This window comes from Gymnodraco acuticeps, unplaced genomic scaffold (assembly GCF_902827175.1).
Source record: "Gymnodraco acuticeps unplaced genomic scaffold, fGymAcu1.1, whole genome shotgun sequence".
Lineage (NCBI taxonomy): Eukaryota > Metazoa > Chordata > Actinopteri > Perciformes > Bathydraconidae > Gymnodraco > Gymnodraco acuticeps.
Window position 1 is genome coordinate 623712 of NW_022991934.1, and position 16125 is coordinate 639836.

Here is a 16125-nt window from a genome sequence, read left to right on the forward strand (position 1 = left end):
GACTTCTTTCACAACTTCGCCATCTTTGAAAGACTTCATGTGATAAGCAAGAACGTGACTGACACGATAAGATGCTATGGTAGCAGCCTTGCTCTTGATGTTGGGCCTGGTGAAAATGGACTGCTGTGCATTTAGCTGTCCTTTCAGGCCCCTCCCCTTTTGGAGCGTAGGGCAGAATTAGGAGGGAATTCCGTCTCGTAGCGTTTGTGCACTGTTTTGAAATGCCGCTCCTAAATGACCCTTCTTCGATAAAGCCACGCTCGCATTGTAGATGAGACAGATGGACTTTGAATTGGAATAGATACACAAATAATCATCCTTCCACTCGGAGTGAAAATTATATATTTTGGGCTTATTTTGCTTCTGCCGTAATTGCGGTCTTGTGTGTGTGCGGACTGTCACTCCTGTTGACACGGACAACGTCAGCTAACTCACGCCGGCCAATCACAAAGCTTTGATGCGTTCAAGTGCATTATTCTGGCACAGGAAGATTATGTTATAGGACATTAACGATAAAACAGAATATTGTTGTTCTATTTTTAGACACATCTCGCGATCGACTGGGAATCTCCCCGCGATCGACCGGTCGATCGCGATCGACTGGTTGGGCACCCCTGCTATACATGCTGTTACAGCAGCAGCACAGTGATAAGAACTGTTCACTCTCCCTTTCCAACATCTCACCACTATGGCGTTTCTGTTATACTGCACACTCTTCTTCTGAGCTAATTAAAATGTTGGATGAACACAGCGTTTTATTAATGTTCGCTCTTCTGTTAATGATAAGGATATTTCTTTAAAAGAAGAGGTGGTCTCTGCCCTTGCTGATTTGTGTTATGTCTCCCTGCTGGCGTGAAATCTTCTTTTTTAAGTAAAGGTGAGATGAACTGTCGCTAAAAAACAAGGCCTTGGTATTTTGTGGACACTCTTTTCTTTTTTTGTTAACTTAATTACTGCAGCTGCCTGCAGGATGGAATAATGAGCCTCAGCTTTTGTTGTTCACTTGATTCTGACAGCAATGAATTGGGTGCCGTTGGGAAGGTAGTTTGATGACTAGAGGGAACAAACTGCTGAGTCAGCTGAACAAAGACGTTAGTATATTTGTCTCACATTGCATTCATTTTTGTGTCTTCAATGTCGTCAAAGATATGATTAAGGTTGTCTATTTTCATGAGTAACTGTAGATAATGCTTTGTAGAATGAAAACTAGTGAACATTTTGAGTATTAGCAAATCATTATCTTCATATGGCTAGTTAAAAGAAGCCAGCTATATATTTTTACATTTAAGCTTTATCATCAATATTGAGATGTATTTTCAAGACACATGACTGCAGTTATCCTTGATCTCAGACTCAGGCTTCTGAAAAGAAACAAACACTCAGACAAAACATTTCTTCTTTACACATTTCCATCAATTTCCATCCCATAACAACACAAAACGGACCATTTGTCCCTCATTTCACTCCTTCCTCTTCCGTTTAATTCCGTGTTTTAATGTGTGTTTTTTTTAGTGGTTTTAATGTTTTTGCACAATTGGATACTACACAAACATAACAGATAAAAGACAAAGAGTGCAGGAAGAGGCAAAAAACCCATTGGGCTTATTGAAAGACTCTACCTAAATAATGTTTAAAATCACAATTTTACATAAAGCTCAAGATCAATATATCAACAATACTGAAATTCAATAAAACTGGTAAACTTAAGAACAACATATACTATACTTAAAATGTTAACAAAATAACGCTATGAATACCAGACATTTTACAGTGGTCAAATTATAATTGAATGTATTTTTTAAAGCAATGCAGCAAGGTAGATTAATAGTGTTCCACAAGGCTTACTCCCACCCTTCACACTTTTAATATTTAGTCTAGATATTATAACTGACAGCCCTCACAACAGCATCTGTATTGAGCGCTTCCCCTGATGGAACTGGATCATCATGAACAGACATACTGTCCAGTACACAATGAATAGCCAAGTACCCTTATGTTGAAACTGTGTTGATTATGTTGGTATTCTAGGACATTACCACATTTTAATTATTCTTTGCTCTCTGTCTATATTCAATTATTTATCTTTACAGGTGGAATGTGTAGTTTTGAGTTAACAGTCATTAGATTATTTTAAAAATTACTTCCCTATCTTACGTTATGCTCGGTTTGCTCTGCTTTGAAGGTTCAGCTTTGCAGACAATTACAAGTCCTTGCTTTTACAAAAATATTGTGATGACATTGTGATGAAATTGCGGTAGACACTTGTCATTAGGGTCAATTTACACACAGGGCATATTTGTGTGTAGTACTGTATTTATATTGCGAGCACTATCTGTTTCTACAGTGGTGACTCAATCTGCTATCTCTCTGTGAAACTTCAGGAAATTGGAGCATGGTTCGGCTCTCCTCTGTTTTCAGCACAGCTAAAGAACAGGTGCAGAACATTATTCACCAGGTGTGGTTCTGCTGCAGGTAGTGGAGGTTCTTACTGATGTCCAGAGCTCTCCATTCTGTGTATTACACTGTACACTGCATGCAACTCATGGTAAACATCCTCAATGGTATTATGGGAGGAAGTTGGGTCAAACTTGGTAATGTTAAAAAATGCGTTGCATTGTTTTACGTGTTAAGGTTTCCAAATGAATGGCTAGCATTATGTGCTAACATTGACAACGCCTATATTCATCCATATATAAAATCACACAAAAAAGGTTTGAAGAAGTTTCTAGATTGTACATTTAACTTCCCCTTAGTATAAAACATATAACTCACTACCATAATACCAATACCCCCCCCCCCTGCGTATATAATCTGTGCCATTGCCTGGTCAGTGCCAGTTCGTCGTGTCTGTTGAAGAGGAAGCTTTCCAACGGAATCCCTATAGTGTAAGGCATAGTTGTAGCAGTTTGCTGTTTTGTCCACCAACTTAGTTGGTTGTTTTTTTCGTTGTTTCAACAGTCTTTCTCTTTGTACTAATACTGTACAAAGAGGAAAAAGCCTGTGAGGGCAGGAAGCCTTTTGCCCTCCCTCTGTGGCTACCTTGTCCTCTCTGCTTACTGTCCTCTTCAGTGAAGGTTTCAGATGGCTTTACAGTTACGGGGAGGTGGAAGGTCACTGATGCTGTCTGGCAGAGGTATGCGGGGGTTATGTCATTGTTTAAAGGCCACAATCTGAGCCTCAGAGCAGGCAGGAGAGCAGAGACATGCAACACAACCCCAGGGAGACAGGCCCCTCCCTCAGCTCTGATCCCATCAGCGTGGGCAGGCTGGGAGAAGAAGCGGTGTGATCAAAGTTGAACCCACAAGCTTCTATTGTGAAAACTCACCAACACGTTAGCTATGACCACTTTTTGAGGTGGGACGTATTGGTTTATTGTTGATAGGAAACTACCATCTTTATAATATCATTATCAAGCTCCAAGATATAGGAATAAAATACGATAAGGTAAGATAGAACTTTATTGATACGGACGGGAAACTTGTGAAGCAGTTTGAATTACAAAGTCGGAAGAGTTGCAGCGATAGTAGTAAAAGTGAGTATATGATGTGCAGATACAAACTAAATTGATACAATAAGATCAATAGGCTGAAAAAACGAAATCTAGGCAATGCCAAACGTAAACCGGTAAACGGTAAGGTGCATATCCAATTAGACAATATTAAAAAATATATAATGGGGCCCATGTCATGGCCATTTCTACTGATCATAATTCCATTGTTGAGGTATACTAAAATAGATTTACACTGTGCAATTTTCCAAACTCACATTGGCTTCTCATACAGCATCTCAGTGAAGTATGTGTATTCACCGGTATTCACTCTCTGTCCTAAACGGCTTGTTGGAGCTCCTGCCCCCCCCCCCCCCTCCCTGTGAGCCCAGTGTGCTCTGATTGGTCGGGACGTTGAGAGGCTCATTGCTACAATCTGCTGCGAGGAGCGGACAGGCTTCCGGGTCGGCGATACAGCGAGAACAAGCAAAACTCATCCTGAGCACACAAACACTCACAGCCGAAGTAAAAACAATAAGTGTGGCTTGATATTGAGTAAGAAAAAGGTTTATAACGCTGTGAGCATGGGTCTGCGGAGAGCATTCCTCCGCGATCCCAATTTAGCAGCCCGAAAAACGTTTACCCATTCAAACAGTCGTGGTAGATACCTTGTTTGTTTTAAACATCATAAATACACAAACAACAATGAATACTTACAGGTTGTGTACCCGAATCTCCCGCTGGTCCAAACAAAGTAGGAACAGCATCGTTCTTTAGTGCCCTACACACACACACACACACACACACACACACACACACACACACACACACACACACACACACACACACACACACACACACACACACACACACACACTTATCAGACGTTGATGTAGTAAATGTGGGCGAGAACCATTGAGTGAAGGTATAGCTTTGCTACTGCAGTCGATAGGAAGTTTCTAATGTATCTGAAATTTGACAGATTGAACTTTACTTTATTGCAGACCTTTTTGATGTGGGTTTTGAAACTGAGGTTTGTGTCAATGTGTACTCCTAAGTACTTATACACTGAGACATAGCCGCGGGAAGTAGGGGTGCTGGGGGTGCTACAGCACCCCCTGTTGGCGAGTGGTGTACATTTGAAAAACTGAGTGACCTCCTAAATAAAAATGATTAAACTACATAAGATAGTTATGATAGTAGCATATAATAGTCATAGTATATATTTGTATCAGTCAGGTGGCTTGAATTTATTTTCCAAATAAATAAAATCAGAGTCATCTAGGTCGTAGGTCGTGGGATAGTAACGTAATTGACGCGACACCCACACTGCAGAGTGACAGTGACTTTCTAGAATGGCGCAAAAAAGGATTAAAAGAGTGAACCACCAGCTACTCCTCAGCCCACCACCTCTACAACTCCTCCGTCTACTTGTGAGCCACCGGAGTCAGGAACTGGGAGAACTTCTCCCATTACCACCAGCGATCGAGAAAATGTGGAAGGAGAAGAAGCTAGCGTCGCTAATTTGGAATCAATGGAGAAGCCACACCAGCCAACTGACTTCTATTTTCCCGGTAGAAAGTTTGGCAAAGAAACCTTCTGTCGGTCATTTAATGGAAGTTGTTTTGACAGATGGAAGTGGCTCCATTATGTTGAGGAAAGTGACCATATCATGTGTTTCACATGTGTCAAAGCAGTTCAGAAACAGCTAATTAACGAAGACAGCGTGAGGATCGATGTTAGCAGCTTTGTAAAGGGGGAATTCTCTAACTGGCGGAAGGCAACAGAATAATTCAATGAATATGAGAAATTGAAACTTCATAGTGATTCAAGCCAACGTATTGCTGCTTTAGGTAGCACACCAATTAATGCCCTTCTGTCTGACGCTGCCCGGAAAACACAGAACACCGCAAGGAATGTGCTTGAATTGATGTTCAGGTCAGTTATCTTTCTTGGTCAAAAAGGAATAGCTTTTCGGGGTGACAACAGTCGTGATGGTGTTCTGTATGAACTTATGCTCGAGCGGACATACAACCTCCCTAAAGAGAGAGAATGGGTGCTTAGGAGGGATAATTGGCTCTCGGATACGATACAGAATGAAATCATTAAACAGTGCGCATATGCCATCCAGGCTGACATTGTGTCTCGCGCTGTAAAAAGCCCCTACTATGGAATAACCACGGATGGTACAACGGATGTAAGTGCCATGGAACAATTTTCACTGACACTGCGATATGTGGACGAGAGCATGGAGATCCACGCGGATTTTCTTGGATTTTACAATGCTCCCGACAGCACTGGAGAAACACTGTTCAAGTGCATCACCGATGTGTTTCTTAGGCTGAACATCCCAATTGAACGTCTAAAAGGATACTGCTTTGATGGGGCAAGTAATATGTCGGGACGATTTTCGGGAGTTCAGGCTCGACTCAAAGAAGTGTGCCCTGACTCTCGTGCACTGTGCCAACCATTCGCTGGACTTGGTTCTTCAAGAGGTCGGTCGTGAGGTCAGTCTTGTTGCTGAGACATTGAACTTTGTTCAGGGCATAGCCACGGTCATCCGCGAGTCATCCAAACGTAAGGAGCTGTATGTGTCCATGTTTGGCTGTGATGATGTGGTTAACATATTGGCCATATGTCAGACAAGATGGTGTGTGCGGACAATAGCCATCAAGCGTGTCTGCAGCTTTTACATATGAGGGGCCGTACAGGCCGTAATTCATACTGGTCCTCTCACCCACATACATTCTCCTTATACATACATATATTTTCACTCTTACACACATATATTCTCCTTTTACATACATAAATGTTCACTCTTACACACGTATATATTTACACTCACACATTCATACATTAAGTGTTGCACGGCCAGATACGGCTCGAGAATCTGACTCAGATGAATGAGGCGAGTAAACACAGACAGCCGGCGTGAAACTCGAGCGATAATTCGCATCGCGTCCGGTGTGAACGCACCATTATAAGTATTATATAATTACAAAAATAAAATCGCCACTGTGACGCTGTACAGAGGTACAGCGTCACTTTCCGAACAGGAAATGCACGCAAATACAATCTTTTATATTATTATTGTTATTTAAATAATATATAAATAAAGACATCTTGTATTTTAGTAACACCCGCTATTGATTAATTTTGTCAACATTGGACCTTGACACCGTGAAATAATATAATCGAAAACATTAAGCCTCTTTGATTTAATAATCTGAGCTGAAACCTCTCTGCCATCTCATATAACACACACTTCCTTATTTATCTTTGAATAATAATGATGTAAAAATAAAGACGACTATACTACGGTCCATTGGCCCTGAGATTAGCGCCTGCAGGCAGGCTCCATGGACCTTGTGTTTGCAGGTGCAGCAGTTTTAAATGGAAAACAAATATGTGTGGATCAAAAATACATATCTATAACTTTTTTGTATATGAAACAGAACAGATTTGTGCGTGCATTGAATAACACAAGTGTGGATCCGGAAATACAAGTGTGACTCCTTTTGAGGATCATGAAATACAAGTGTGAATCCTTCTGTGTGCATGTGTGTATTATGAGACTGTTCTAAGCCCATAGTTATCAGTGTCATGTTCGGCAATGCACCTCTCACTAACCAAATCCAACCAGCTGGGCTCTTATTGCCATACTTGTGCCCGAACCCATCTGTAACAAAAACATTGATATTTACAATGAAATATAATTTCTCCTAGAAATAAGATTCTCATCTTGACTTCCAGAACATAACATTGGGATTACAATGGGACTACCATCCCACAGGCCACAAGAATGACTGTAACAGCTGAGCTCTGTTGGGTGCAGCCATAACCAAAACATTCATCTGCTACTACAATAAACCATATTTTATTTTATTTCCCTGTACAATATATAATATTACATTCAGTTTTATCTTATTCTATTTACATGTATAAATACTCCTGCATTTATTTGGTCAGCACATTCTTTGTCACAATTATGCATTTTTTCAACTTTATTTTACTATATTATTCCTCTTGAACTATTCTTATTTTTAAATTTGTTTTATTGTTTTATGTCTTATATATATTCATGTTGCATTGTTGGAAGAGCTTGGGACTTAGGTTTTTTCATTGCAATATCTACACTGTAGCTGCTCAGTATATGACAATAAAGCCTTGAATCTTTGAAATCTTTGAATTCCCAGTTGCGTCTCAAACTGTGTTTTGAGTCCTGAAAAAGCTCTTACGCAGCGTCCACACGGCGGCGTGCGTTGAAGCTTGCCAGTGGGCTTGTCTGAAACTCGACCAACAACCAATCACATGAATCTCCCGCCCCGGACACACAAGCACACGGTTTGATTGGCTAGAGCTTGTACTGGCATATTATGTGATTGGCTGACGCTTCCATCGAAGCTTCAAAAGTTGAACATTGCTCAACTTTTGAAGCGAGCAAAGCGAAACGACGGAACCACAATGCAGATCGGCAAAGCCTGACGTCTGTCACGAGCTGTCTGTGTTTTGTTTTGTCTTGTCTTTTTTTGTCTTTGGTTTCCTGTTTTATTTTGAAAAGTGTTCACTCCCTGTCTTGCCTGTTGCTTTCTATCTGTGTTCCCTCCTGTCTGATTACCCGATTGTGTTCACCTTGTGCCCCTGTGTTTTCTCCTCCTTCCTCACCTGTCTCTTGTTTCTTTGATTAGTCTTGTGTGTATTTAAGTTCTGGTTTTTCTGTCTGTCTTTGTTAGTTCCTTGTGTGTCTTGACGTTGTTCACGAGGAAGAGTTCTGTTTCTGTTTCATTTAGCCTTGGAATAAAGGTGTTTTTCTGTGAAATCTGCGTTTGGGTCCTGCCTGCTTCGCTCAACCCTGACAGAAGGAACTAACCAGAAATGGACCCAGCAGATGATCCATTTGAGGTGGAATTACAAAATGTTACCTTACCAGTGTTCTACAGAAGTAGGCCGCTCTGGTAGAGGCGCACCGGTTGGCAGCAGAGAAACCATGTTTATTGAGGTTCTTACCTGGCTGGATTATGGACTTCCTCCAGACATATGATTCCCGGCCTGCTAGCCCCAGGCATGTGTTCCGTCTGGAGTCAACCCCTGCTTCTTCCCCATTTCCTGCTCCTGTCCAGGAGCCGTTCTCGGGTACTCGTCTGGCTTTTGGAGGTCCACTGAGCTTCCAAAGGCTTCTAAGAGAAGGAGTCGCAAGTCCAGGCTAGCAGCCCGAGCCCCAGAAGCAATGCTTTGGGCTCCAGTACAGGCCCACACAGCCATGGTTCCAGTTCTGGCCCCAGCAGCCATGGTTCCGGCTCCAGAACCGGCCCACAAAGCCATGGATTCGTGCACCAGTACCGGCCCACACAGCTATGCTTCCGTGCTCCATTACCTGGCTCACACAGCCAGGGTCCAGGTTTCTGTTCCTTGCCCAACAGCCATGGTTCCGGCTCCAGAACCGGCCCCAGCAGCCATGGTTCCGGCTTCAGTACCGGCCCCAGTAGCCATGGTCCCGACTCCAGTTTTGGCTCCAGTACTGGCTCTCCGGCCGACACCAGCTCGCCGTGTCCTGTCGTCGTACCGGCCGACGCCAGCTCCCCGTGTCCTGTTGGCGTTTCGGCCGACTCCAGCCCCCCGTGTTCTGTCGGCGAACCGACCGTCTCAAGTCTCCTCTCAAGTTCCTTCTCAAGTTTCCTCTCAAGTCTCTTCTCGAGTCCCCTCTCGAGTCCCCTCTCGGGTCCCCTCTCGAGTCCCCTCTCGAGTCCCCTCTCGAGTCCCCTCTCGGGTCCCCTCTCGAGTCTCCTCTCGAGTTCCCTCTCGAGTTCCCTCTCGAGTCTCCTCTCGAGTTCCCTCTCGAGTCTCCTCTCGAGTCTCCTCTCGAGTCTCTTCTCGAGTCCCCTCTCTAGTTCCTTCTCAAGTCCCCTCTCGAGTCTCTTCTCAAGTCCCCTCTCGAGTCCCCTCTCAATTCCCCTCTCAAGTCACCTCTCAAGTTCCTTCTCGAGTTCCCTTTCAAGTCATCTCTCAAGTCTCCTCTCGAGTCTCCTCTCAAGTCCCCTCTCGAGTCTCTTCTCGAGTCATCTCTCAAGTCTCCTCTCGAGTTCCCTCTCAAGTCTCCTCTCGAGTCTCCTCTCGAGTCCCCTCTCAAGTTCCTTCTCAGGTCCCCTCTCGAGTCTCCTCTCAAGTTCCCTCTCAAGTTCCCTCTGGAGTCCTCTTTCAAGTCATCTCTCGAGTTCCCTCTCAAGTCACCTCTCAAGTCTCCTCTCGAGTCCCCTTTCAAGTCACCTCTCGAGTCCCCTCTCAAGTCCCTACCCAATGTCCTGATCCGTTGGAGGTTCCGCTGGGGGTCCTGCCAACTCCATGTCCTGTCCCGTTGGGGGTCCCGCTGACTACTCTTCTGCTGGGGGTCCTGCCGACCCTATGTCCTGTGCCGTTGGAGGTCCTGCCGACTACTCTTCTGCCGGGGGTCCTGCCAACCCTATCTCCTGTGCCGTTGGAGGTTCCGCTGGGGTCCTGCCAACTCCATGTCCTGTCCCATTGGGGGTTCCGCCGACTACTCTTCTGCCGGGGGTCCTGCCAACCCTATGTCCTGTCCCGTTGGGGGTCCCGCTGACTACTCTTCTGCCGGGGGTCCTGCCAACCCTATGTCCTGTGCCGTTGGAGTTCCAGCCGACACCTGTTTCGTCGGGGGTCCTGCCAACTCCATGTCCTGTGCCGTAGGGGTTCCGTTGGGAGTCCTGCCAACTCCGTGCCCTGACCTGTTGGGGGTCTCGCCAACACCTGCTCCGCCGGGTTTCCTTCCAACACCATATCATGTCCTGTTGGGGGTCCCGCCGACACGTGCTCCGCCGGGTTTCCTGCCAACACCATGTCCTGTCCTGTTTGGGGCCTCATCGACACCAGCCCTTGCTCCGTCAAGGGTCCCACTGACACCAGCTTATGTTCCGTCCAGGGTCCCGTCTACGCCTGACCCGCCAGTGCCGCTGCCCTCAGGCCCGGCCCCCTGACTCTACCAGCCGCTGTCTTCGCCCCTTTATGAACTCTGCCTTGCCCCCGGGCCGTCTGCCCGAGACCCCCTCCTCGAACTCTGCCTTGCCCCCGGGCCGTCCGCCCGAGTCCCCCTTCTCGGCTTCTGCTTTGCCCCGGGATGTCCGTCCGTCTGGTTTTTCTGTCTGTCTTTGTTAGTTCCTTGTGTGTCTTGACGTTGTTCACGGGGAAGAGTTCTGTTTCTGTTTCATTTAGCCTTGGGATAAAGGTGTTTTTCTGTGAAATCTGCGTTTGGGTCCTTCGCTCAACCCTGACAACGTCACCCCATTCAAAGTGAATGGGCAGAAGCGTTGAAGCTTCAACGCACGCTGCCGTATGGACAGGCCGTTATGCTGCTGCTGCAGACGATGAGTTCAGCTCTCCCCCTGTAACATCCGGCTGTGTACCTGTCCAAGATGGAGTGCTCCAGTGTCTCTGTTTTGGCTTGTCAGATCTAATAAACATTTCTGTGTGTTCTTGTGTGTGTGTTCGTGGGGGTTCTTTGTGGTTTCTACAGGGAGTTTGCCAAGGAGAGAGAGCGGGTGGAGAAGAGGCAGGAGTTCCTGAAGCTCCGCAGACAGCAGCAGATAGAGAGAGAGTTAACCGGGTACCTGAAGTGGATCTGCAAAGCTGGTCAGAAAGAAGCACACATAAAACATTTGAGCAGTAACTGAAGTTGACACAAATATAATGGGATGGTGTTTGTGTTGCAGAGGAGGTGATGCTGGCTGAGGAAGACAAGCATGCAGAAGAGAAATCTCTGGATGGAGCGTGGTACAAAAGGAAACAAACCAACTCTGGTGAGAAACACATTGTCTTAAAGTCTAGGGACAGTTTAGAGAGCAGCCCAAACTGTAAAAGATTATGAATAACAAGGCTTCAACCTATTGTGCTTTCAGCTGATAATGTGACAGATACACACATTGTGCATGTGTTTCCTTCTTCCCAATTTGCAAAACCTTTGTGTAAAGAAGTTGTTGTTTCACTTCTCCTGAAAGTCTGCCTCACCACCCATGTTCTATGATCCCTATAAAATGCAATATGTCTTACTTGATAATATACTGCTACATAATATTACATTAAATCAGCTAATCACTTAAATAAACAGAGCCTCCAGTAATTGTTTCTATTTAAAGTCAAAATGTCTCCTGTGAAAACAAAGCCTGTCACATTGTTCCTCCCTGTGAAGCTCAACATCACTGAGCTCAAATTGACCCAGTCACTCAGTGCTAGTCCTTTTCACCTGCCTTAACTAGTACATTATTTAAACACACTAACAGTTGGTCAGTCACCATGGATGATGGTCCGTTAGACCAGTGATTCTCAAACTTTTTTCAATAATGTACCCCCTTTGAAAAATAAATTCAGCCAAGTACCCCCTGATCAGCGCACAAACTATTTGTTAGGGGAAAAATGCCTATATAACGAGGTACAGTACAGCACTGCACCATCAGTGTCTGATTTATTAAAACAACAACATTGTAACTGAGAAACACTTAATGCTACATTTCAAATGTTTAGAATCCATCACTAAATTCATGGCAAACCAATTTTAACATCATGCAATAACACTAAGACGACATTAGTTGCATTGAACTGATCTTTAAGTTGTACTTACAATTTAGTGAGAAACATGGGCTTGTGCTTCACTGAGGATCTTTGTCATTCTGATAGGGTGGCTAACTGCATTTATTACACTTCGTGTTTTTAAATATGTGTAACTCTAGTCTATTAATATAAAACCCACGCTGCTCAAACTTCGTTACTTTTCCTAAAATTGTTATATTTATCTTTCTTTTTTTTTTCATTAACATAAAATAAATCTCGCGTACCCCCTGCAGTACTCCAACATACCCCTAGGGGTCCGCGTACCCCCATTTGAGAACCACTGCGTTAGACTACTAGATGATGACAGCGCTGCCATCAGTGTATAATGTGTGGAGGTACATATTGGCAGGTATTTAACCCTCCTGTCGTGTTTGCGTCAAATGTGACCGATTTACTACTTTCATCAATAATAAATATTGTGTTTTACATTTGATTGCTTCAAGGCCTTATAATATCCTCCACAGCAGGTATCTGAACATATAAAACTGCTGGTCCTCATTACCCACTTTCATTGAATTTTGAGTGATTTAGTCAACTTTAACACCTATGATGTTGATGGTCAAAAATGACCCCCATTGGAAATGAATCGGTAACCCTAGATTACGGTCATCCATCAGATAGTGCACACCCACAAATCAACTAGATCAGTGATATTCTTTGTATATTTACTGCAGTTGTTCATTTGAACCAGTAGTCTGACATTGTTTACAGCTCAATAGGGTGTTCAATAACATTTGGTGATGATTAAAGGTTTTTGTGTTAATGTAAGAGCAGTAAAAAAGACCAAATTTGACCGGGAACACCAAAGTAAGGGGGGAGAAACACGACCAGAGGGTTTGAAGCACTTTAATTGGACAACATTGTAGAGAGGTGCCATTTGAATGCAAGTGCATTGACCATTAGTAATTCACAGTATTAGTACTTGATGGGTAGCTGTCCTACTGTTAGACCTACCACCAGCTTCTAGTTGCTGATACACAGGTCATTTCCACTGGCATTTCCCTCTGAGTGTGTGTGTGTGTGTGTGTGTGTGTGTGTGTGTGTGTGTGTGTGTGTGTGTGTGTGTGTGTGTGTGTGTGTGTGTGTGTGTGTGTGTGTGTGTGTGTGTGTGTGTGTGTGTGTGTGTGTGTGTGTGTGTGTGTGTGTGTGTGTGTGTGTGTGTGTGTGTGTGTGTGTGTGTGTGTGTGTGGTGTGTGTGTGTGTGTGTGTGTGTGTGTGTGTGTGTGTGTGTGTGTGTGTGTGTGTGTGTGTGTGTGAATTCTCTTCCACTGTAACAGTCACAGTGATCATGGTGCTGGGGTGGGAGGGTAATGAGATTAGAATGAGTTCAGAGAGGGAGGCTCACTGGAGTTCAGAGGCAGCGTGGGAGAGTGAGGGTCCTTCACACAACTTTTAGAGCTCTTTTCTTCTCTGTTCAGATTCTCTGCCTGATTTGTTATGGCTCTTAAGAGCAAAACTGAACTGTGCTACATTGTAAAACACAGTGGCGAGCAGTGACTTTTATACCTAGGCCCTCCCGCAACAATGTCATCACTATCACTGACATGAGCCATCATGAACAAACTTATGCTAATCATAAATCTATCGATCATAAATATATCGATTAGATTTATGATTAGAACATTATAAAAGTAGGGTAGACATGTGGATATTATCCGGCTGAACACCAGCAGCGAGCTGGAAAGAAAACATAGAGAGATGTAGCAATGAAGCAACATTAGATTAGTTTTAAATCACTATTTTATTGATTTTGTTGCTAACATTGCACAGTGTTTTTCTCCTGACTGCACAAGTAATTGTCAAATTGATACAATGGAGCCAGCTTTCAGCTTAAGAAACACAACTGAAGCAGAAGTTAAAAGAGTAATTAAATCCCTTAAACCATCTAAAGCAAAGGATATATTTGGTATGGATGCAGTTATGCTCAAAGACCTCAGTACAACTCTTTCTCATCCTATTGCCAATATCATCAACCTCTCTTTCTGTCAAGGAATGTTTCCAAATGTCTGGAAGCCGGCTGTAGTTATCCCAATCTTTAAAGGTGGAGACCCAATGTCTACCAATAACTACAGGCCAATTATGGCGCATTTCCACTGCAGCGGGTAGCCCCGTTTAAGCATCCTTAACCGTCCTCAAGCGGCCAGGCCGGTTTTTGGTGGCGTTTCCATATAGCCTAGTACCGGCCAGCGGGTACTTTTTCCCTCTTTTTCCGGCCTCATAAAATCGTGGTTCCCTCAGACCAGGGCCAGGGCTGAACTAGTGACGTCAACACTCTCGACTGCTGATTGGTCAGAGAGAATCGTCACAAGATCGCGCGCGAGTTCATCCCTAGCGTCGCATATATATTTAGAAGCAAGCTTGCAGCATTTTTATAAACAGCATTTTGTAAACGGAGGAGCTACAAAAATGGCTACGTCTAATAAGAAAAGCACACCGTGGTCGACCGAGGAGGTGACGACGTTCCTACATCTCATTGGGGATGATCAAATCCAGCGGGAGCTCGACGGAACAACTCGAAATGTGAACAAAAACAAAGCCGATCGCCCCGCCTACACTGCGTTGCTATCCCAGGTCCTAAACTGTAATGGAAATGCGCCACGGCCTCGGACGGCCAGCAAGGCAGCCCGAGGCCTGAGCGAGGACGCTTAGCGACGCTTAAACGGGGCTACCCCGCTGCAGTGGAAATGTGCCATTAGTATCCTTCCTACAGTATCAAAAGTCGTTGAAAAACTTGTAGCTGAACAAATTATGAACCATCTGAATAACAGTGCTTTTTCTCTGCATCCAATGCAATTTGGCTTTAGGGCCAAATACTCTACAGAAACAGCCAACTGTTTCTTCACAGAACAAATCAAATCCAAAATGGATAAAGGTGGTGTTGTAGGAGCAGTGTTTCTCGACTTAAAGAAGGCCTTTGACACTGTTAATCACAACAAACTCATATCTAAGCTATCCAGCATTAACTTCTCCACACTAACACTTAAATGGATAGAATCATATTTGTTCAACCGTTCTCAGTATGTCAGAGTACAGAATAATCAATCATCTAACCTCCAGCTGTCCACAGGTGTCCCACAAGGGTCAATTCTGGGTCCATTGTTATTTTCATTGTATATAAACGACTTACCAATCGATATGTCCTGACACAAACATCTAAATGTATGCTGATGATACTGTAATTTATGTTCACGGAGGCAGTCTGACACAAGTGGCTAATGAACTGACGAACAAGATGGTTCATGTAACAGCTTGGTTGGAGCAATGCTGTCTGCAACTAAATGTCAGTAAAACTGTATGTATGTTCTTCACCAAAACCAAGTCCTCCTGCGTTGAGCCAGATGTGTTTGTGTCCGGGGAGAGGCTACAGGTGGTCTCAGAGTACAAATACCTGGGGGTCTTAATTGATTCAAGACTCAATTTTAAGGCTCAGGTGAAAAAGGTTTGCAACAGGGTCAAATTCAGTCTGTTCATTTTGAGGTTTACCAGGAACTGCATGTCAACAGAGGCGGCTCTGATGTACATGCACTCTATGGTTCTATCTCATATCACCTACTGCTTAACAACCTGGTCACATGCCGTACAACCACTCTTAAACCCCTGGAATCATTATACAAACAAACACTTAAAATAGTAGATACAAAATCAGTTTATTCTCATCATTGCCCAATACTCACAAAATATAACTTGTTGAGCTGGGAAAATGTAATGAGATATGCAAATGCTTGCCTCATGTACAAAATAATACACAGCCTTACCTCACCTCCGCTCAGACATTTTATCACCATACGCACACCTGTAACAGGTCAACAAGAGCTGCAACAAGAAGAGACTGCGTTGTTCCATTAAGGAAGAGTTCATTCAGCCAATCTTCTTTTTCTTTTAAAGCTGCACAACAGTGGAACTCAATCCCAGTAAAGATTAGAGAACAAAACACCCGCAGTTTATTTAAATCTAACTTAAAAACATGGTTAGTGGAAAGTCAGCTCTGTCAACACTGACACAATCTGCACTTTACAACGCTCTGT

At 43.9% G+C, this 16125-nt stretch overlaps 1 protein-coding gene across 1 annotated transcript in view; it reads left to right on the plus strand.

The window, feature by feature from the left end:
* The window catches only part of cacna1ba (calcium channel, voltage-dependent, N type, alpha 1B subunit, a), a 331900-nt gene that overhangs the window by 117682 nt on the left and 198093 nt on the right, over positions 1 to 16125 (plus strand). Inside the window, 2 exon segments of the mRNA XM_034200269.1 lie at positions 11010 to 11125; positions 11206 to 11292. Of these exon segments, the coding sequence (XP_034056160.1) occupies positions 11010 to 11125; positions 11206 to 11292 (203 nt within the window).